General features: G+C 40.3%; 2 protein-coding genes across 4 annotated transcripts; both read left to right on the top strand.

The window, feature by feature from the left end:
- Positions 1–885: 885 nt before the first annotated feature.
- Positions 886–7,678, top strand: mtg2 (mitochondrial ribosome-associated GTPase 2). The gene is made up of 6 exons (XM_042098399.1): positions 886–1,415; positions 5,322–5,469; positions 5,678–5,793; positions 5,898–6,116; positions 6,399–6,537; positions 6,818–7,678. Exons 1-6 carry the CDS (start codon positions 1,206–1,208, stop codon positions 7,213–7,215), a joined length of 1,230 nt encoding a protein of 409 aa, XP_041954333.1. The 5' UTR covers positions 886–1,205; the 3' UTR covers positions 7,216–7,678.
- Positions 7,679–7,774: 96 nt separating this feature from the next.
- LOC121713638 (uncharacterized protein SCO4629-like) lies at positions 7,775–20,725 on the top strand. Of its 3 annotated transcripts, XM_042098401.1 has the most exons (7): positions 7,775–7,996; positions 9,547–9,588; positions 10,147–10,235; positions 12,271–12,394; positions 13,131–13,283; positions 18,139–18,321; positions 19,164–20,725. In XM_042098401.1, exons 3-7 carry the CDS (start codon positions 10,164–10,166, stop codon positions 19,286–19,288), a joined length of 657 nt encoding a protein of 218 aa, XP_041954335.1. In that variant the 5' UTR covers positions 7,775–7,996; positions 9,547–9,588; positions 10,147–10,163; the 3' UTR covers positions 19,289–20,725. The 3 variants fall into 3 exon arrangements, with proteins under 3 accessions (XP_041954335.1, XP_041954336.1, XP_041954334.1); XM_042098402.1 differs by lacking the exon at positions 9,547–9,588; XM_042098400.1 differs by lacking the exons at positions 7,775–7,996; positions 9,547–9,588 and adding an exon at positions 9,907–10,053.
- The last annotated feature ends 3,065 nt before the right edge of the window (positions 20,726–23,790 follow it).

Raw genomic sequence — 23,790 nt, 5'->3', positions numbered from 1 at the left:
TTTTTTTGAGTGAGAGTGTAGCCTCTATTAATGTGCTTAACTTTTTATTTGCCTTCACGTCTTGACAAAATGGGTGATTAACTTTGATCCTGTGTGGGGTCTGTTGGCAGTGTGTGTGGAATCAGAGGTTTTGTTCAAAAGTACAGCTGATATGTTTGCCTTATTTTTATATTCATTTTTTATAGTTTTAACTGTAAAACAACTGTTTGTTATAAGTTTACCTGTATGTATGAAGATACAACACTATACTAAATTCACCAGGCAGTAAGACTATTATTCCATCCCTAAGGGGACAGCACAACCCATATCCTCTTGAAGTTGCAAATGAAGCTTACATAGAGTTGAAGTATCTGGCTGTTAAACAGCTACTTTTGTAACACAACCGATGATCCATGACAATCGAAGGACACCATAACCTCGCAACCACATCACTTTGTGTATGTGCATGTGTGTTATTTTTTTAGGCCTAGGAATACTGTGATTTGGATGTCTCATTTTATGTGTATCAGACTTTCATCCCCAATGTGTAGCCTAGTGTGCGAGAGATTATCACTAACCAAATAAGAGCGTTACTTCTGTTATTGTCATAAATTTAAATCATTGTGCATCGCTTGTAATATATAGTATTCTTTTTGGTACTGTTTAATATTGAAAATAATAAAGCAAAGCTTACCTTTTCATGTCTGGCCAATATGTGAAGTTGTGAACTGTCAGCCTAATATTTGTTCAGTTGAGGGGAAGACAAGTTAGTTTTAGCCTGTGTTTGCTGTGGTGTGGTAGTTATCTCAACCATAGGCGTACACACTCCATACCATTCGATGGCGCTAATGCTGTTGAAACTTTGGTTTACCTATCACCAAGAAGGCTACATGGCGCATTCGCCGTTATGTTTAATCTTCTCCAGCCGCCGTAATGTGTACAATGTCTGCCACATAACATTATCTGAGTCATATTTAGCCTACTATTTTGCAATGGCACGTGTTGCTTTTATCTTTTTGGGTTCCCCCACATTTTGAAACGTTCTTATATTATTAGCACCAGGTTCTTAATTCAACATCATACGACAGTTTAAGATTCACCCAATAATCTCTCAAGGTTGTGACATTTGATAGCTAGCTAGCATTAGCTGTCGTTTGCTAGTAACGTTAACACACCGGGTTCACATTTTGTTGTATTTGTATAAACGATATTGGAGTGTATTGGTAATGCTAACAAATAGAGTTATCCTGGTTCAAGTAAAAAATATTTTACAATGGACCAGGCAAGTCAGGCGGACCTGTGGTTGGCCTGGATCGTGGGGCAACCAAACGTCTTTCTGGCACCCACTGTCCAAGAAACCATTTTCCACAACTTGCGGATTGTGTGGAAAAACCCGTAGGATTCAGAAAAAGACCGACATATCTGAGAAAAAGCTGGTGAGTTACTGTTCGAGGTTATATCAATGTTGTTGCTTTGTCAGTCTATTTTTACACACGGTAATGTGGCAGGCTACTCAAAGACCTAACTGATATCCAAGGCTGTAGCCATAGTGAACATGTGGAGTAATATGTTTATCTTTTTAGTATTACATAGCCTTGTCACCCTTCACAAAAAGTGTATTTTGCACTGATAAAAGGACACTTTTCATTGTTAAAATCCAGTGCTAAGATTATGGGTAGTCAGACATCAGCTGTGGTAGCATTCCTGAGAAATATCAGTCCATTTCTAGTGGACAATACTCATCTTACTCACTTTACAATTCTATTGGTTTCTATGGACAGTATGTTTTCTCCAAGGATTTCCTAATATCTGAATGACTGTACCTACCCCTTTATATGCAGCTGATTATCAGTACCAGAGAAAGCAAAATAGGCCTAGAGCATCACATGGCCATGCTTCACTTTAAACATGCACCTTTCAGGGTAGGCCTATTCTTCATTCTTCATCCTCCAGACATAACCACCGGTCAGGAGGCCCAAAAAGTTATAGTTTTGTTCCGTTGCTCCATAGAATTAACTGCCAAAGCTATTGCCACTCATTCATATGGTTTTGGTTCAGTATTCTGTTTTGTTTATAGAACCGTAGTATGTTTGGATGAAGAAGAATGAAGAAAACCCTGAAAGGTGCATGTTTAAAGTGAAGCATGGCCAGGTGATGCTCTATGCCTATTTTGCTTCCTCTTTATTTCCTCCTTGCTCCTTCTATATCCCTGCCCAATTGGCATCATCATGTAGACTACTCTCACTCTCTCTTAGTCTACTCTGAATTAAATGCACCAGAGTGAAAACATTAGAAATATTATCAGTAAAAAAGTTTGTTCAGGAGAACTACCCATTTCTGATCTAATGAACTGATGCACGAAAACATTTATTGACATGGGATGGACATCATCCGTGAATAAACCCACCTATCAGATTTTGTGCAGGTTTTACTCAGAAATGGCAACACCCAAGGAAAACTGTAAATGTGAGTCTGTAGGTTAGTTAGAATTCCTAGGAACAAAAAAACTGTTTCACAACAGTTTGACAAGATTTTGCCACACTAATGTCTTTGCTTCCTCTGATATGGGCTGTTGGTTAGTCACGTAGGCCTATAGAATTGTTATTGTTAAGTTTAGTTTGTGATTACATCGGACAGAAAGTCATTATTTTGGACAGTGCTGAGTAATAGGCTATTGTAGCGTTTTATGTCTTTATATTGGCATGTCCCTCTCAAAGTACATTACGATTACAGCCTCACTGATATGTACAATCTATAAGTTACCAACAAGCCTAATCTACGCAACTTTCTATCATTACCGCTGTAGCATTAGGGTCATTCCGTGTGAAATCACGCAATTTCAGCACAATTTGGCAGGTGACCCTCTCCGAAAAAATCTGAAAGAATTCACAGGTGTTTGTAGACCAAATCTATGCATAGATCTTAAATAGTATATCTGTATAACTAACTCGTTGCAAAACGACAGCCCTTTGAAACTTCAAGTCATTTTAAGCATCCTTTTAACACTCCTTTTTGTTCAACTTCCAACATTTTCCTGTTTTAATAAAAAAATCCAATCGGATCAGACGTATCTTGTGTACTTTCCCCTCTGCAAAGCTCTGAAAATGGCTATAAATTCATTATTTGAAAAGACATCATCACCTTTGAGGGCTTCTCATTCAAAAAGACTTCCAGATTGACTTCCATTGTATTAAAAGAGCACCACATTTGGTGCAAAGTGGTACTGCAGATCCAGTACATATTTAGTGGATTTATAGACAATACTTTTCAAAAACCTTATCTCAATAAAGAAACTCAGCAGCAAGCCCAAATTTTAGACAGATGATCCTCACATACAGAATGATATATGGTAAAATGTAAAAAAAATCCTGTTAACTGTCCACGTGGTGAAATGACAAGATGAAAACAGGCTTTTTGAAAATCAAGCCCAATTAAAAAAGAATGCTCTGACAATATGATAATGATAACAACCAAAGTTAATGCATGGACATGACCTTATAATCCATATCGATTAGATATTCATTAGATATCCTTAAAATCTGTGAATTTGTGTCACATACTTTTTGAATGAGAAGCCCTCAAAGGTGATGAGGTCTTTTCACATAATGAATTTATAGCCATTGTCAAAACTTTGCGGAGGGGAAATTACACAAGATACGTCTGATCTGATTGGATTTTTTAATTCAACAGGAAAATGTACTTCTATTCACATAGTTTCACTAATGTGTGTGAAATACCAAGAGAGACAATAATGTTGGAAGTTGAACAAAAAGGATTGTTCACCACAATGCTTAAAATGACTTCAAAGGGCTGTAGTTTTGGAACCATTAGTGATACAGATATACTATTTAAGATTTATGCATAGATTTGGTCTACAAACACCTGTGATTTTTTTTTTTTTTTTTTTTTTCAGATTTTTTTGGAGAGGGTGACCTGTGTGATTTGACATGGAATGACCTATTAACTTAACACTGTCAATGCTGTTCCTAGTTTCTCTTGTAGATATGAATTTAGTTAGATTAATGGCTGCAGAACACCACTTTTGACCCAGGCCATCCTTAAAAATATTTTCGTTTGCCGTAACCCGACCGACCCTGTCAATTTAGAACCGACCCAAATATTTATTTTTTTCCCCTTTTAGTCCGACCGACTTGCCGGTTGTAAACTTGCGTTAATACCGACCGATTGTTTTTTTTACTCTAAACAACCAATACAAACGCAATAAAATAATATTTCTTTTAGTAGGCCCAAGTATTGTGAATATAAATTGCCTACATGCAAACGTGGCTCACTTAAAAAAAAAACCTGTGGCGTCATCTCTACACCATTGGTTTTACGCATGTCACACTATGGCCTACGCTTCGTTTCATTCACACAAACTGATAACGCTTTTACTTGGCACGAAGTTCTGGAAGAACTGTGGCCAGATCTTTTCTCATCCCTTCTCCCCCTAGTCTAACGGTGACCGTGTCGGAGTATTGAAATTTGTTGTGGTCTATTCAGCATTTCTCAAAATATGGGTCCGCAACATGGAGACTGCTGGTCCGCGGAGTCGTGGAGTGAAATTAGGCCCGGTGCTTCATCTGATAATTTGCTGCGCAGTTGATCAAGAAACCGCGGATCGACGAAAAAAGAAAACAAACGTTTCTGCTATCGATGTCATTAAACATGGAGCCCTACAATTAAGTGGTGGTATGAGCATTCATTCAATGCGCGTCTGCGCGAGAGAAACTGAAACTAATCGATAACGTTGGTATCAAAGCTCCGCTTCAACCTGTTGGAAGGCTATTTATTTATTTAACGAAACTTAATAGAACGACGTTGTTTTTTAGAACTTCCTTAGAAACAGAGCAGAGACTGTATAATACACTGTATAGCATTGAGTATTGTATAGTCAAATTTCAATATAACGTGGCCAAGAGCTATTGTAGCCTTCTTTCTGGGTACATGTAGATGAGCCTTATGACCCAAAAGTCTGCCATGACCGGGCCTCAGGTCAAAGAAGTTTGAGAAAGGCTGGTCTATATAACCTGCATCAGAATGAGGTTTGCAATGGTGCGCCTGAAGGCACGGGTTGAAGACCCAGTCAGTTACGTCACGATATGCACATTTGTGTAAATTCATTCCTACGTAATCACCATGACCAAAATTGTACTTTTTTTTTTACTTTGAATCTTGAAAAAAAAAAATATTGACCTACCTACCGACCCATTTTTAATTTTTTTTGGCTGTTACTGCAAACAAAAATATTTTTAAGGATGGCCCCAATACTAAGTTCAGTCTTTGAAAAGGCCGATGCTGATTACGCTGACGCTTGCTGATTGTAAATTTCTCTCCTGCAGACACGCTACTTTGTGGATTACCGTAGGGTGAGGTTTGTTGCTGGTTCAGGGGGCAAAGGGGCTTGCGCATTCCACAGTGAACCAAGGAAGGAGTGGGGAGGACCTGATGGAGGCAACGGAGGTGATGGTGGGAGTGTCATCCTCAAAGGTGAATGCTCTCTCAATGCTGTCATTTTTGCCTAGATACATGCTCTGGTCATTGTTATTGTTAGAGACTGATATTCCACCATAGCTCCATAGCATGACTTCTGTTGGCATGTTGCTGTTTGGAATGGATGTGCCACTGAACAGATTATATAAATGAACATATCTTTGTGTGCCGCTGAGTGATCTGTGGTGTCCTGAATATCTTCTAGTAAACACACAGGTGAAGTCCCTGTCAACAGTATCGGCTGTATACTTAGGTGTGGATGGAGAAGCCGGAGGCAGTAAAAACTGTTACGGGCGCAATGGAAAAGCCACTTACATCCCAGTGAGTCCTCCAGGCTCTAATAAGACATTCCATCGATTTCATTGGTTATCACATGTGCAGGGCCTTTGTGACATACTTGTGACATTTTGGTCTTTGTGGGGTAGGTGCCAGCTGGTACTATCGTGAGAGAGATGGGGAAAATAGTGGCTGACCTGTCAACGCATGGTCAGGAGTTTGTGGCGGTTCATGGAGGGGCAGGGGGGAAGGGCAACCGCTTCTTCCTGTCCAATGAGAACCGCGCGCCCATGACTGCCACACCTGGGGAGCAGGGTCAAGAACGAGTTTTGCAGCTGGAGCTGCGCACCATGGCCCATGCTGGACTGGTGAGAGTCTGAAACGGCAATTGCAGTCCAAGTCAATCTCCTCTCAGAGTGAGATTTTGCCATGTACACTTGAAAGCCTATTGCACTTCCTAAGAATGTGCCCTAATAACTGTGCAGCTTTTTGCACAATATGCTATCAATGAGTAGTTGAACCGGTTTGTGTGTGGAGATGATGGTGTGTGCTGTTGATGGGCCATCCATTTGTGTTTCTTAGATAGTAGCTTTAAGCATTTTTAGATGGCATCATGGGCTCATCTTAATGGAACTCTGTATGATCTTCAGGTCGGGTTTCCAAATGCTGGGAAGTCCTCCCTGCTCAGGGCCATCTCCAACGCCAAGCCAGCAGTGGCAGCCTACCCTTTCACCACACTCAACCCTCACGTAGGGATAGTCCAGTACAGAGACCACGAACAGGTGGCAGGTACGTCACACACGTTGTACGTCGAGGTTTGGAAACCTATCCTTCTGTGGAGTTTGTTGCAAGGCTATTATTATCGTTCTCATTTGTCCTCATTGTTGTTTAGAAGGCTGGTGTGTTTTGAATTTACAGTCATGTTGGCCGCTTACGTGACCTTCCAGTTCTAATGAATGTGTCTGTGCTGGTTAAAACGGTCTTGTTTACTTCAGTTTGTTTCCTTTGTAATTGTTATCCTTTCTCCCCCATCTCAAACCCTCCCATCTGATTGCTGCTCTGGCCACAGTGGCAGACATCCCAGGCTTGATCCATGGCGCTCACCTGAACCGTGGCCTGGGCGTGTCCTTCCTGCGGCACATCGAACGCTGTCGTGTCCTGCTCTTTGTTCTGGACCTCTCCGAGCCCGAGCCCTGGGCACAGCTGGAGCACCTGCGCTTTGAGCTGGACCAGTATGAACCGGGCCTCTCCCAGCGACCCCAGGTCATTGTGGCCAACAAACTGGACCTTCCCCAGGCACAGACGAACCTGGAGGCCCTCAGGGCACAGGTCCCCCAAAGGGTGATCCCTGTGTCGGCTCTGACGGGCCAGAACACGGAGGAGCTGATCTTGCACCTCCGAGAGCTGTACGATGGCTACCTGCAGACAGGAAGTGGTTCCAGCGGGCAGCGGCCTCTTACGTGGTAGCTGGGCTGGGTCAAGGCACAGACATGGGCAAAACGTGAACATGAGGTCCCTATAAACTGAACAGCTCACACTACCTGTGGTTACTCCTAATCTTACAATCAGTGTACATCACTCAGGTGTGATGGATGAACTGTGTGGAGGCATGCTAAATGGCTGAGCTGTACTGAAGGTCATTGTATCTGTGAGTGTGTGGGCACTTGTGCTTCTCAACAGCAGTGCTGATCCCTGATTAGTTCCTGTTTATCTGTTAAATGGATGGTAGATGACTTCAAAAAAAATAGAGCAAGCAATGCATGTTTCTATCCATCAGTAGACACTCTGGTTTCAGTCTATTCCCACAAATGAATGTCGTTACTTGCCATGGACTACAGCACTGTTCTATTGTTTGTATGGACTAGAGATGTTTTGAGGCTGAAAGCTGTATAATTAAATATTTAACAAATAAATGTATATATTTTATGCACAGTTGTTTTACCAGTGGGTCTTGTCACCTCTCATTTGCAGATAATGAAGCTTTACTCATCAATTCTGACATTTAAAAACAATGTAGCTTTGAGATCACCACACCTTTGTGAAGTCATAGATGTTGTTATGCACATTTAATGTATGTCTCTTCTGACATTTATAATACACCCTACCTACCTTACCTATATGGTCATTGGTCATTTAATTAATGTAAATAATTACAGGTGTTTCTGATAATAGGGTCAGTATAATCAGAAAATACAACAGAAACTAACAAACAAGGAAAGGAGGAGCAGTTGAGCAATAGCATTCGTAGGTAAGGGAAATGGGTCATTCTGTGTCAAGTCCAGGAAAATGGTTGCTGCTCAGATTTCTCCCTAATATTTAGGTCCCAAAACTAAGACAGTATTTTTGTTAAATTCCAATGTTTTCATAATTTTTTCACCCTTGATCATACCATTTTTACACTCTCAGAAAGGCCTTATATTGGAGGCCATGTTTAGGCATTGATATCTTGAAAAGTATTTTTCCCAGCCTGCCCAAACTTCGTAAGGTGGAAAACAGACATGTTCTCAGTATGATTGGACCGTTAAAGGTTTGCACTGCATGCCCATTAGTTTTATATAAGACCCTAGATATGTAACAAAATGCAAAACTCTTGACATTGAGGGTCTTCTAAACTAATTTTCTGTATCCACATGACACCAATCATTATTTTCTCTGCCAATACAATACTTTATTAATGTTGAGCCAATATTTGAGGTCTCTGCAACAAATGAACATGAAGATAATAAGGATGAAACATGGTGTGATTGCATTTTTTCGTAATTTTCGTAGGACTAAAATGGTGTGTGGGGTAGCATCAACGTGGGAATAACTCAATTTATAGTCATTTTGTGTATAAAGTGCCAATGATGTACCTTGTTTCATTCATACATAAATGTACTTACTTGGTTATATTGTATACCAATGGGTTTTCATTCTTGTCCCTGAGTCAGAACAATGATTTTGACTATCTATGGTACAGCATCGGCACTTTGTACACTAAATGCCCATACACTGAGCTACTTTCACATACCAGTAGATTTTTATGTGCCTACTAGCTACCCCACATACCATTTTCATCCTAAGAAAATTACAGAAGAACACAACCTCCCTGTGTCTAATCCTTAAAATCTTCAAGCCCATTATATTTAGAGAGCTCATATATACAACATTAATCAAATATAGTTTATACTACCCTTAAGATCACTCTTTTTGCACTTTTTTCCAAATCTAGAGCCTTGTAGAAAATCAATGAGAATTCCATACAAACTTTTAATGGTTCAGTCATACTGAGAACATGTTTGTCTTCCACCCTAAAACTTTTGGGCAGCCTATAAATAATACTTTAATTAATGCCCAAACATTGCTTCCCAGAAAATGTGATTTTCAGGCTGTAAAACTGATGTAATTTCAAGGGCTGAAAATAACATGAAGACATAATGCCCTGAAGGGTGTTTCTCTACACCATTGTTCATGTTTGTTTTTCTTTTTTTTTTTTTTCAAAAGCACAGCAGGGTAGCATGGTGTTTGTAACTGTTTATGGTCATAGCGGGGCAATGGGGCATGTTTTTGTGTTGTTGCTGACTGGACTGTCAGCAACACAAGGGGAGGGGCTACAGGCAGGTCAGCCAGCACAATCATCAGAGGGCTCTCACCTTGTCAAAGTAAACAAACAAACAAAAAAACAAACAATCCCAAAGCAAGGGAGCAGTCGTGGACATTGAGTAGATCACGTCAAGAGATGTGCAACTGGAGAAGAGTTTCTCTGTTCTGCTAATATAGTTAGCCATCCCCTAAAGGATACTTTTGTTCATTTTCCAGTGATCTAAGTCCAGAGCAGTGACCACCATCAGTTCCCCGACGGTAAGCGAGAGGGAGCGAAGGGCAGGTGAAAGAGTAATGGGTGGGGTGGGGGCCGGGGAGGGTGGATGCTTGTTCATTCTTTACGTCACAAGTTCTTTGTAGCTGACTGGCCACCACACAGGGGGGAATGGGAGAGAGGAGAGTGATCCGAGGGCCGGCACAGAGATGCTGCGTCACGGGTTCCCCTCTTCATCATTCTCCCAGAGGAGGAAGAACAGAGAGGAAAAGGAAACTGACGTCGCAGGGAGAGGCGGCAGTTCCTGTGCCGGATGGTGTTGTCTTTAATGGAATGCACTGCAGCACAAAAGTGCCCCTAGCGAGATTCGGGCTCTTCTTTTTACATTGTATTGAATGCAGCAGCAGTTGCTTGCAAATGTATGGACTCCAAAGCACTTTTCTGGAGCACAGCCTTTTTTGCAGTGTCATTTTTAAAGAGGGAAGGCCAACACTGCTTTTACTTAATGGGTAGACACTAGATTTTTTTTTGTCTTAACAGTTAATGGTGTTTTTCATAGAATGAGTAATTTGAATCCTATTGTTTCTCATTTTCCTTGGCAGATCAGCATGCAAGAGAAATGGATGATGAGATTGACAGGAAAGCCAGAATTCTGTGGGATTATCTCAGTCTAAATCAGACCTTGGAGAAGGTACATAATACGATATTTTCTATTTCCATGATGGTGAATTTACAGAGATGTGCCATGGAATAGCAGAAACACCTGGGTGACACTTTACTTGGATAGACTGCCTACAGGCACTTTATAGATGATTTGTTGAAATTCAAGTTCAGTTCATTACTGAACATGACCTTAACCAAACCAAACACCTAACCCTATATAGTTAGTATGTTTACAGATTTACAGTTTGTTTATAATCACAGCATCTGTAGACGGTCTGTAGGAGACCATCAAGTTGATCAACACCAGAACCATATCAATAGAATAACGATATTGTAAAACACAGTTCTTGTATCAAATAGGTTGCTCTTCATACACATAATAGCCTAGAGATTACATTTATGCTTCTCCCAAAAGGTTGCTCAGATGAAATGTCAAATATGCCACTCCCAAATGTTTTTTCTTCAGTTGGTGGATGCCTACTGTATATGTAGTAAATTATATTAGATTACCTCAAGGCAAGGAAAGGCTGTGATCATTGTATTTAAAGGACAACTCTGGTCTCTGAACAACCCAGGGTCTATTTTTGGATGATAACGAGTGTACACTTTTGTTGGTGACCAAATTGATGTTAATCAGAGTAGTTTTGAGTAAGACCATAATATGCATTTACAACAAAACAGCAATAGCCTTGGGGGCCAGCTTGATACATCAAAGTAAATCGGTATTTCAAGCCTCTGGCTGACAAGGCTCAAAATAGCATTACACATCTGTGATGCTGTGGAGCGGGTCCCTACAGACAAACGGAAGTCATTTTCATTTTGTAAGTGTACATCTTGCTAGGAGAAGTCCATACAACAAATGAGACAATAGCTACAGTACATACGGAGGAGAGTTTGTTAATCTACTTCTATGAACTCTCTTCTCTTAAGATGGCAGGGACCACCAAAATAGTAATACAAAAAAAGTAATACACTGACTGCACAAACTATCCTTTAATATACCCTTTCTTTTTACTTACAAGATAAAAAATACTTCAGTACAAAAGAGATGCATTTCCTGAAGGAAATACCAGTGCATGCAAAGCAACGGTTTATTTTTTCAATTCAGTGCAAAGTGCAATTCAGTGCACTGAGAGAATGACCAACAAAGAACAGTTGAATGATGAATATATTAGTTAAGCGGGGATCACACTGGCCAGCGGTAAGTGGCAGATTTCCTATTGTTCTCTATGGTTCGATACAGGAACAGTTGCAACTCAACGAGTTGTAGCGTTGAACAAGCTAAGCGTTGAACTTGGTTCAACTTTCAAAGCGCAACACAAGCATATTCAATAGAGCACCAAAGCCATTATGTCACATTGTCCAGGCAACCAGATTTTCTGTTCTAAACAACCAAACCTAGATGGCGTTTTTCTATTGCTTCACTGTGTTCTTTCTTTGAAAATGCGAATAAATTCATTTCAAGAGGAGAAAATCACAGATCGACAGATCTGAACATGATTGCACTCAGGAGCGACAGCGGTTTGCATGACATTAGTTTCAGTTTTTAAATAAAAAAAATAAAGACGATCTATTCTCAATAATTGCTTCAATCATCGGAAAAGCAAACTGCTTATTATACGCGAAAAAACATTCCTTTTCTAGAAAACTTTGGTCTGGCCTAGTATTCCTCGTTGTTAATTTGGTTTATGTAGAACATGTGACGTAACACTTTGTTACTCTATTGTCAGTATAGATAATAGAGTACCAAAGTGTTACGTCATGTTTCCGTATTCCATGAGTTAGGATGAGTGAGAATGAGTATAGTACAAGTGACAAAGTGATTTTAAGGAGTATGAATATTTCTTTGCATGTAGTTTAATAATATAGAAAAAGCATCCAAAAAACAAGGACGTTGCTTAGAATGGACTGTAACTACAAAATTAAACAACAGTTTCATGAGTGCCAGCTGGACTTCGGCCCCAGCATACAGTGGGAATAAGGATATGAGTGCAGTGCACTCTGCAACCAGGTACAAGGACAAGGCCACCACCCTAACTTTCAGTGACTGTTGTCCATCTTAGAGTGATGTGATCATTGGACTTGGCTGCCACGATACGAGAGTGGCAGAGAGATCAGCTGAGCTCTTCCTTGAGGGGTTTGCTCCATGGCTGCTCTTCACCGGTTACCTCGGCAACCAGACTGCAGGTGAGATCCACCTGTAACAATAGTCCTGTTAGCATATTGTTAGCATATTTACATTTGAGGCATATGGCACTAAAATGATTGCCATAGTAAGGGCAGCCTTGGCCTACTGGTTAGGGCTTCGGACTTCTAACCAGAGGGTTGCCGGTTCGAACCCCGACCAGTAGGAACGGCTGAAGTGCCCTTGAGCAAGGCACCTAACCCCTCACTGCTCCCCGAGCGCCGGTGTAGCAGGCAGCTCACTGCGTCGGGATTAGTGTGTGCTTCACTTCACTGTGTGTTCACTGTGTGCTGAGTGTTTCACTAATTCACGGATTGGGATAAATGCAGACCAAATTTCCCTCACGGGATCAAAAGAGTATATATACACTTATATATATAGTTAGTTATGCCTATCCCCTCCCTTCAAAATGTTGTACACACACTAATGCTGTTATCACATTTTGCAATATAATTTGAAATACTTGTATATTAAATATAGTGTGTAGTGAAATATAACTGCTAAGTATAGTGGATCATATCTGGATATACCTTTTCTTGTGCAACACAATCATGCATTTTTGCATTTTCTGATTTTTTCATGTTTTTGTAAAAAAACATGTTTTTTTAATTATAAATCATTATAGGTAGAAGCCTTCAACAACTTAAATCATCAATCATTAATTTATCAATTAATTACCCTTTGTAGTTTGTAACTGTTCCTTTTCACACATCTCGTGTGTTTGTGCGTGTCCATCAGGCGTGTGGACGCGTCCAGAGGCGGAGGTGTTCCTCGATATCGCGTGCGGAATGGGAGTCCCCCGCAGCAGCATCCTACTAGAGACTGCAGCAACCAACACCGGACAGAACATCCGCTTCTCCTACCAGGTCCTACAGAACAACAATGTCCCGGGTAATATAACCTGTCCTTGAGTGCTCAGTTTACATCCAGCTCTATCTGATGAAGTTGTATCACCTGGTGACCACTAGGGGGAAGTGTAGGACAGTTTTTTTTAACGCCTTAAACACCTTTTCAAAACCAGTCTTGTTCTGGAAAACAATTGTACAAACAATTTACAATTTACACAACATGCAAAAAAGAACAAATCTTCTGCAAAATGAAGCAATGCATTCAAAACTCAACAAAAATTGTGTCCTAGACTGCAAACTTGTGCTAGAAGGTGTTCTCTGGTAGCTCTTATTTGTCAGTAAAATAGTAGAAAACAGCTAGATGTAATCACAGTCTCAGTTGACTCGTTTGAACATAGCATTACATTTACAGTTACGTTTATTCATTTGCTAGACACATTGATCCAAAGCGACGTACAGCAGTTGGCAGGCTACTTCTGGAACAGTGTAATGCATTGTGTTATCAAAAGGTTGGAAATCTGACTCCCATCTCTTCAAACCAACCACTGATGAGTGTAATTGTCTCAATTACATTACTGCAGACACAATTGGTACTACATTCTCTAAACAACTCTAAACTCACCTCAGGGCTGCCAACTTTTCAAAAAACCTTGAAAAGTTGGCTGTTAGCCAGAAACCTAATTTGCATATCGTGAAAATATGACCTTATTGCAAATTTGCCGCAACAACTTGTTCAAACCTCAAATATTTGCTTGAAGGCGACCTTGGAGTGATAATAGCCTATTTATTTATATTTATTTAGCGTATTAAATCATGGGATATTTGACGGGAGAATATTAAAACGGTTAAAAAGTTACGGGAGGGACCGGAAGAACAGTTAAAAAATGGGATGGTTGACAGCTATGCTTTGAGTAGAAACTGAGCTGGTTATCATATTGAGTCAGGTAAGGCCTATAGGTGCATAGGTGCCAACTCACACGCATTGGCCGTGAGACACACGCATTTGATTGGTTTCACACACTCACACGCCACACCCCCGATTTCTCACGCTGAAGTGTCAACCCGGTCGGTCAGATGCCTGAAAAATGAGTTTAGCCTATCTATAGATCTACCTGTTGAGCCACGGTTATGCTTTCAGAGACGGTGAGAGCGTTCAAGAGCACCCCCTGTCTGTGGAATTTTATACATTTTCTCATTTGCGATGCTACTTCAGGAACCGTCCCAGGCGCATTCCCCCCGCATTTCCCCGGCTTCAGGTATGCTTTGAGTATTATTGAGTATTTTTCACGCTGAAGTGTCAACCTGGTAGGTCAAATACCTGGCAGATGAGGTTCAACTAAACTAAACCTATACATACGATATCACACATCAGGTGAACGTGCGGAATCTAAGCTATTATTAGCGCCAAGTTGCTGTGATATATGGTTCGCGAGAAAATTAACATTGAACCGACGTGCAATTTAGGCTAATCATATTTGCATTTTGCACACAGTGCACACCCATTACTCTCGTTTTAATATTTCACTAACCCTTCACACAACACGTGGCAAACCCAATATCACAATAAACAGCAAACCGTACCGAATACGAGGATATAAAGCATGCCTTTGTGCAATAAGTGATTCCTGAGTAATCCGGTTTGCAATTGCAACACATTTCTACATAGCCTCATTGGGGCGAAATTCTAATGTATTCTAATGTAAACTATTTGTCAGTAGGCCTACATACATTTTTGTAAATTGCTCAGCCATAGATTATCCCACTATCATGGTTCTTATATTGTCAGGTTCCAGCCAATCCCATTACAGATAAATGAATATATTTATATTGCCATGCTTCCTAGTGACATTAATGCAAAAATATGAAGAAAATCAAATAACGAGACACAAATATTGATATAAAGCCTGACATAAGCCATATGCAAACATTCACATCATGCAGATATGGGTACATCCTGAAAAAGGAATAGCATGTAGGCTATGGTCATTACAATGACCAATATATTATCTTAAATAAACTAGCTGAATAACACAGGTGACCACTTCTGCATAATTTCATGGAGTGCTGAAATGTCAACACATTTTTTAACATTTCTGAACTGTGAAATGTAGCATATGTTTTTGTGGTTGTGAACATATTGCAATATCACCTAACTATTCCACCTGTGTGTGCATGGTTATAATTCTGAAGTGCAAAATAGCTTAGGCTACAGCACAAATATTTCCATAAAAATAAGCAAGTCTGACCTCTGACCTCTTACAAAACACCCACCCACTTTTTAAAATGGTTAGTTTGGACCCCCTCACTTTTGCCGTGTGAAATACCAGTGCTGTTTTCAGCATCTGTTTAGCGCTTCATTGTCATTTTCATTGGATTCACGGTTTAGTTTGATATCTAATTTACTTTTGGACTGTTTAATTATATTGTTAAATGTTGGGACTGATGGGCACTGAAATCTGGGGAGGTATTTGATAATCACTATTACGTTCCATGTAGTTGAAAGAGTGTCGGGATTTCAAACAAACCATCCGCTTTCATGCGTTCATTGAACATCTGCGGTGCTGTAATGGAAACCTTATTGCGTAGCCAAGTAGCCTATTGAGTTATTTTTAAATGATGCATGATTTACTTTTTATTAATTTCGTAGGCTGGCTTTATTTTGTTATATAGAAGTATCTAAGTAACCTGTTAAAATGTACCAGAATTCAGGAAATTGCATCTAGTCCAAAAAAAAATTTCTGGGGGAGGACCCCCATAGCCCCTCTCTGAAATGTCCCACCCACTTTCACAATGCCTCCGACGCCCATGGTCCTAGTAGTAGGCTAGATCCCTTTGATACCAATGTTCATTTAACTCTGAGACCCTGGTCCCAGGGATGGATTACTGCACGGGCCTTCCGGGCCCAGACCCAGGGGCCCAAGGTGTCAGGGGGCCCTGAAGCCCAAGCCTTTGCATGGAATCATTGCCTCAATATCAACACATCAGGATGTAGGCTATGAATCTGATTGAATTTAGTATTGGCCATCCCCAAAATGCTAGCCTGACGAGCCAGACCCACATTAAAACGTTCGCAGTGCTCAGTCCGAGGGGCGGGATAATCGGTTGTCTTTCAAATTCCCTCTGCATGCAATAGGACAGCACTGAGTCCCATGCGTTTTCCCACCAGTGGAGCTAGTTGGCTAGTTCAAACTTTTGCCATCTCAAAACAAGCTTAACTCGTGTCACACTGTTGGCCAACAGCAATATCCATCTTCTTTGTTTTCAAGTAGCAGGGAATTCAAGCCAAACCGTTGCAACTCTGCCATCAATCATTATGTTATGCCCCCCTAACGACTCTATAGACGATTTGATTGGCCTGATAGAAGTTTAATTTTTCGAGCTCACAAGCCAACGGAGAGTTGCTAGACTAGCCCTGGAAGCAAATGTAATTTGCTGCCGCTAGGGTGTGTCTAGTAGATTTCTAAGCTACCAAAATGCACCAGAAATCACATCAAACAAATGAAAAAAATTCTGGGGGAGGACCCCCAAACCCCCCTTCCACATATGCGACAATTAGTGGGGAGCCCTTCATACATGTGGGCCCAGGGCCCCGAAAGTTCATAATCCGTCCATGCCTGGTCCCTACACCTGAGAACCACTGATGTACGTTTTTTTTACTGTACGGTATAATGCTGAATGAGCCAAACAAAAATTTCCGCAGCAAAATGTTGGTTGGCCCCACCAAATCTCACTCCAAGGTTTTTTGAAAAGTTGGCAGCCCTGCTAAGTAAATAGCAGACCCTGGACATAATTTAGGATTTACGGAAAGTATGCGATCATACGATGTTGGACGCCTGGCGATGCTCTGGCCGTCTACTGTGCCTTTGACACCGCTGCCTCATTTGGATGGTAACTCCACAGGTGAGCGCGAAGATTGGATGTCGTGGATGCGTAAGTAAACTGTTTTTTGCTGAGTCTACAGACAACATTCTCTTTAACCGTTACTTTACCATCTGCGGTGTACAACTCAAAGTAAAGACACCACATTTTAGATGAGTTGGGGACGTAATTGTCCGCTCAGGCTGACCGTTCTGTGCGTTATCTTCAATACTATATTCCATAATATTGAATATCTTCAATATTATTTTCAAAACAGGGTGGCTATTGAGGGCTCTGGCTCCAGTCATTATTGTGGCTACTGGCTATTATTGGCTTGATTTGGTCATGGGCCAACGCTATGAGATGGCAAACAATAAAATAAAAAACAAACTAATCATAGACTGTAAAAATGCGCTACACTTGGCACTAAAAACCGAATCGTTTATTTATAGTTCGACTACGGATATTTCACGTCATGTTCGAATGCATATTTGCAGCAGGACAGCAGGCAGACCGCTCTTAGTTAGAGCCGCTGTGTTATCCCAATGAAATTAAGTTGCGCTTCAGGGCGACTCCACTCGGACTCCATGCGCGTTCCCGAGCAACTTTTTCTTCTTGTTATGAGGCAAGGACTTTATGTGCATTATCGCCACCCTCTTACTGGAGGACGACTCTCTTTTTACAGAATATCCAATAAAAATCGACGTTGGTCCATGCGTCATTTCCAGCTTTGTAACTTGGCGCATGGTCAGAGCCGACTGGCGCTGGATCCGAAACCCAGTGTTCAAGATGGCGTTGACTATGAATTGGCCGGATTTACTAGCCTAGCCTAGCCTCCACCATTCATTTGTATGGAGGGCGGAACTTAGTCACTCTCTCCAGTTATATATAATACCTCCATGGTTCCCACATAGAGGGAGGCAGACATCATGCGGTCAGTTGAGGCTGGCCACTGCAGTGTGTGGGTGGATATTGAATGTAGAGTTGTTTAATTTCCTGTGTGATTTGTCTACATCAGCTTTTCCTGTCTCTTCCTCCAGTCAGTAAGCTGATTCTAGTACAGCAGCCTTTCATGGAGCGAAGAGTCATGGCTACCTTTCTCCGCCAGTGGCCCGGACCAGAGGGACACACTCACACCATCGTCACTTCACCCCGCTTAGACATGGCTTCGTATCCCAATGCCAGTGTGGGCAGCAAATATGATCTCATCTGCTACATGCTTGGTACTTACACAAACTAGAACTTGACCTGTCAGCAGGTGTCAATAGGCAGGGCAAGGCAAGGGAATTTGTTTTATATAGCAGATTTTAATACATATAGGTAGGTACTCCAAGGTACTCTACATAAACAAAGGGGAAAACAGATAAAGACAAATACAATTGCTTACATAGAATAGAATAATGAAAAACATTGCAATAAGAGTTTTACTATGTGAAGAATAGTGTGTTTCTTGAGCTGTTGTCATCTGATGAGAGAGCCTGATGTGTTTATGTGTCACCTGCATAACTATGGTAATGAATTACCCCACTTACATTTGTTTTTATATAAGTCTTGGGTGATTAGATCCCAAGAGGTCAGTTCTTAATACAAGTGTAAATAGCCATTGCATTGTGATCCAATCGCTCAAACCACTCGCCGAGATAGTCAGGCATGGACGCATGTGACCACTTATCCTGTGTAGCGTGAACACTAATGCGTCCTGATGCGTCCCGGACAATGGGAGTTCTAATGAATGTGGTGCTGGCAGTAACGGAATCGAAACAGAAGTGCTCAGCATCATCTCTGGTTGATCAAAAGTTCTGAGTTCAAAAAGTTTGTGAGTTGTAAAGAACTTGCTAAATTATTGAGGTCTCTTTTTAAGAGTAGCTTAATGACAGCTATTTTTAGTGATTACATGAAAATTACTGTAGTAGGCCATTGACTACTGGTAACAGGTCAGTCAGAAAAGTCAGATGGCAGTATATCAAGACAACATGGTTTAAGATACTGAACAGTTTGTCAGTAGTGATCTCAGTACACCATTCTCTTTTGTTGATGTCTTTTTTCTTTCTTCCTATTCTTTTAGGGGTCCTTAAGCGAATCCGAGACTACCCACAAAAGGGATTCCAGGTTAAGCAGGATATTTCAACCGAGGCCATGCAGGCATACCAGTGGTTCCTAGAGACAGGTTATCATCCACACTCCAGATAGACCAATACCAAGCTTCAGTGGTAAATGATGTCCTTCATCAATAAAACGACTGGGATGGTATTTCAGAAAGCGCTCTGACCCTTGACCACATCATAGTTCATAAGAAGAGGGTAATTCCTAAAGTTTCCAGAGCAATGTTTTATGAAAAGTAGGATAATGAAATAACATCAAGTGTGAAGACTGTGTGCAAATTAAGGCTACACGATTTGGAGAAAATATATATTTTTCAGACAGATATTGTGATTGCGATTTGATTTGTGATATTTTTGAAAGTCAAGCTTCAAGCCAAATTTCACTTTTTAAGTTGGGCCACTTCTAATTGGTGAGCATGCCTTGTGCATGAGAAGCACAACACTCCTGTTAGGTGAGCTTCATTGTCTGTCACTGTCAAAGGCTGCATTAAGTCTGCATGGTAAATATGACTCCATTCTGTTAGTATCGTTGCCATCAGATAAGTCATGTTAGTGTTCATACAACAAATGTATCTCTGTATATAAATAAGATATAGATTTATTCATACATCATTTATGTATTGATCCCATAACAAAGTTTAAAGTTTTTTTTTTTAAGTTTTGTTTAAGTTTCGCAAATTCACCTATCCATTCACACCGAGATTGCAACAATATTTTTTTTTAAAGATTAAGTGCTTTATCCCTTCATCTGTTATGCATTATATGATAAAAAAAAAGTTTAGTGGCCTCTCAGTATGTTTTGCTAACCAAACATTTTTGCAGATTTTGACTTTAGAGTCATGTTTCTGTAATCTTAGATTACTGACCAATAGTCACCTCCTTGCCATGTTCACACTCTGGCCGTTTTAAGGGTAAATTGCTTGCACGAGGTGTGAATCCAGCTGTTAAGGTAGTTGCTCTTTGGTATCTGTACACAGATAGGCAGGCACCAAAAGCCAGGTGTATGCACAATAGCAGCCCTGTATATCCGGATCTGCTGTGGAAATGTATGCAAATGTTTTCAAAAGCAAATATGTGAAGAGATTCCACCTCTTTGCCACCCTTGTGTTACTGAATGATAAAATTCACATACAGTATGTATTGCATGTATTGCAAGTAAACCAGAAGAGTATTAAATCCATTTTTTAAACCATAGAAAAATAATAGAAATTAAATGGCACATTGTTTATTGCCAAATATTAAAGGATCATGTCACAAATTTATATTGAACTAATTTAATATATGGAACATATTCACTGTTGCATTTAAATAACCTCAATTCTATTCCATTGTAATAGCCTTCATGTTCATCATCATGTCCTGAATCTTCATCATCTTGACCAACTGGGCTGATGTTTTTTTTCTCATTTTACAGCTGTCCTCATATGAATTGTTGCATTTTACAGAACTGTGAATTTAACTCTTCAGCCTTATGTTGTTTTGTATTCACTACAACCACCCTGTAAAATAAGGGGACAGAAATCAAGCACGACTCATTTTCTTTCGTTTGTGTGTGTGTGTGTGTGTGAGAAACCTGTGGTTGTACTCTGTAACAACTGGCTCAGGTTTTCAAAAAGGTTTGGCCTTCAAAAGGCAGCCAGTGGTGTGAACTTAAAGTTAAAGTTGGCTGGTATTTAGCAGATTCTTTCATCCAAAGCAACAAGGACTCACAATGGCGGGTTTGAGATTTGAACTTGGGTCCAGATTCTATTTCATGTTGGTATTCTCATCCTCGGTTGATGTCTAGTAGCCCTACAACTTGTCAGTATTAAATGCTACTTTTATAGTTGTATCAAATTGTTATATTCCATAATATGCATTTCAATCATTGACCATTTATGATCATTATAAGGACAGTCATGCTATATTTTAGACTTTCACATTCATAACTTAAACAAAAAGGTAGTCGTTGGGGTTGCTGCGGCACAAGTGTCCATATCATCGGTTCCAAGTGCCCATGAGGACTCGGGTTCAAATCTCTCTCTCTCTCTCTAAAGGCAAAAAGCCCCAAAATATGCTTTAAAAAAGGTAGTCTATTTGTTTGATTACTCATCAGAATGAGGATAAGTCTGAGGGTGACATTCTTCATTCTTGGAAGGGCTGCCAGGAATATCCTCAAGGGGATAACAGTTTCCACTCCTGTTCTTTAGAACCAGCAGGGTTCTCGAGTCTTGCGAAATGGGCGTGAGACACACGCAATTCAGCAAGTTCACACACTCTCATGCAGAAAAACTGCAGACTATGTCAAGGTATCCACATAATTAATGGACGAGGCACAGGCATACAAGAAAATTTCTTGCATGGTTCAGAAGTAGCTCACCACTCATAAATAATGATCACCTGACATCAAATAAAATGATAACCCGAATAAATGATCACCTGACATCCAATCAAAAAATAGCATTCGTTGTATCTGGTTAAAATTCCAAAATAGGTGATCCTGCAACCTTATGCCTATTGATGCGCAAACACAAGGAGTGCAGTCAAGTTGAAAGTGAAATAGCCAGATCAGATGAAGCATTTTGCTGTACAATAAGCTGTTCCCGAGTAATCCGGTTTTGAAATTACAGCACATTTCTACACGGTCTTTGGTCTGCAATTCAAATGTAATAGCAACCCAAAATAATGAATTGACTGTCCTTATCAAAGAATCAAAAGTTGGTCTTGGCATGCACAGATCAGCTGTGCTTTTGGATACATGGCATCCGCACATATGCAAGAACAGGTTATTTCAGGTGACAAATGCAGAGGAGGATTACCGGTAGGTACATTCTACATTCAAGTTATTTCTACTGGCATGCTTCCTGTGACACTAATGCAAAAACACAAATAATTTGTCCTTGTGTGGCAGGGAAGGTAACAGGTATAGCACTAGGACCCAGAGGAGGAACAGTGTCTATATAGAGGGGTAGGAGCTTACCTGGGTCTTTCTTCCTGGTCTGAAACACCTGAGCTTTGAGAGCAGCTGAGGCCTGCATTTGTTTGCTGTTTGAGTTGATTCATGTTTGGTGAGAACTAGGCTACAATCTTGAATTTCCCCTTGGGGATCAATAAAGTATCTACCTATCTATCTATCTATCTACAACTTGGAGTGAGTGCTTAGACACATCAGCCAAGAAACAAGATTCCAGACACCTGCATGTGTCCAGAGAAGAAAACTGCCCTACCCTTGAACAAAAGTCTCATCATAGAAGGAGCCAACCACTGTTTTTCCCATATTTAAACCTTGTGGTCAATCAGAACGTTTGTTTGTTACTAACCTTGTGCATGGGCCATTTTGTTTAACTTCTTTAAGTGGGTGTTGTGCTTACAGTAAAGGGGGTATCTGATGGTAGGCTAGTTATCTTACGTGTGATGTGTGGCGTGACTTGAATCACCTTGGCCTGTTGTGGTCCTTAAAGTGTGTTACTGTAGGCTGAATTGCTGTGTGCTGTGATACTGGTGATGTGATTTCTCCCCTTTTGGCAGCTTACCTCCACTTCATCTCCCTGGTGTAGGACAGACCCATTTTCTTTAGTTCTTTTTATTTTGTTTGATTTGATTATGTCTGCAATAAATGTGTCAATAAAATCTTTATTTTTGATAGAACAAGCTCCATTTCCAGTTTATTCTGGGTTAGTAGTTAAGTTACACCTGCTCACACTTGATATAAAGGCTGACATAAGAGACATAATAATAACAAGTAATAATACTTGCATAGCCTATTACTTTCACAGATGGGTATAAATCCCCGACTATCCTGAAAAATACAACAAACAAGATATAGGATGTAGGCTATATGGCCCTTATAATGACAAATTGCACTGCCTAGGTCTCAAAGGATTAATGTTTCTTTCCATAAAACTCGCCAGAAGTCACTATTTAAGGGGTTATTTTTCAAATTTATCTTGACACATGGCTCAAAAACTGAGACAAAAGAATAAGACAGTTTATTGTCCTTGGTTAAATGTTTGTGTAGCCCACATGCCCAAATCCAATGGGAATGTGTTTCTGTATGGAATCCAGATTGACTTATATGTCTTGTACGTATGTTTTATATGTAATGTGCTTATCACATTTTGAAACTGTAGAAAGTATGTATATCTGTAAAAATGATTTGTACAAGAAATTGTCAATATTACAACTATGTACTACACATACAAATCTATTCTACGGGTGCGGATTGGTTTTACAGCAACAAATCATACAGTATGTGGCAGAACGCCCACTAGTACCAATGTTTAGCCCTTACTGAGACCCCAGAACCCAGAATGACTCCCCACCTGTGTGCTAAGAGGTTCTCCCAAAGCAGGCCACTCAACCAAACAATGGATAAAGAGATGTAGGATTCCCCAAGTAGTCAGTTTATTGATTTCAGTTAAAAATCAAGTGGTACAGTTTTTAAAAGAGCGCTATGACCCAGTAGAATGCTTTGAATAAATAGGCAACAATGCAACCAGGTAAAAATGGCTTCCACAGTTTTCAGCCCCAAAAAATACAAACCAAACAAAACAACAAGTGTCACTCACATTAAACCCACACATATATAAACAGGCAAAGACATTTGTGGAG

The sequence above is a fragment of the Alosa sapidissima genome, chromosome 7 (genome assembly GCF_018492685.1).
Source record: "Alosa sapidissima isolate fAloSap1 chromosome 7, fAloSap1.pri, whole genome shotgun sequence".
NCBI classification, from domain to species: domain Eukaryota; kingdom Metazoa; phylum Chordata; class Actinopteri; order Clupeiformes; family Clupeidae; genus Alosa; species Alosa sapidissima.
This window is presented reverse-complemented; position numbering and strand designations above follow the sequence as displayed.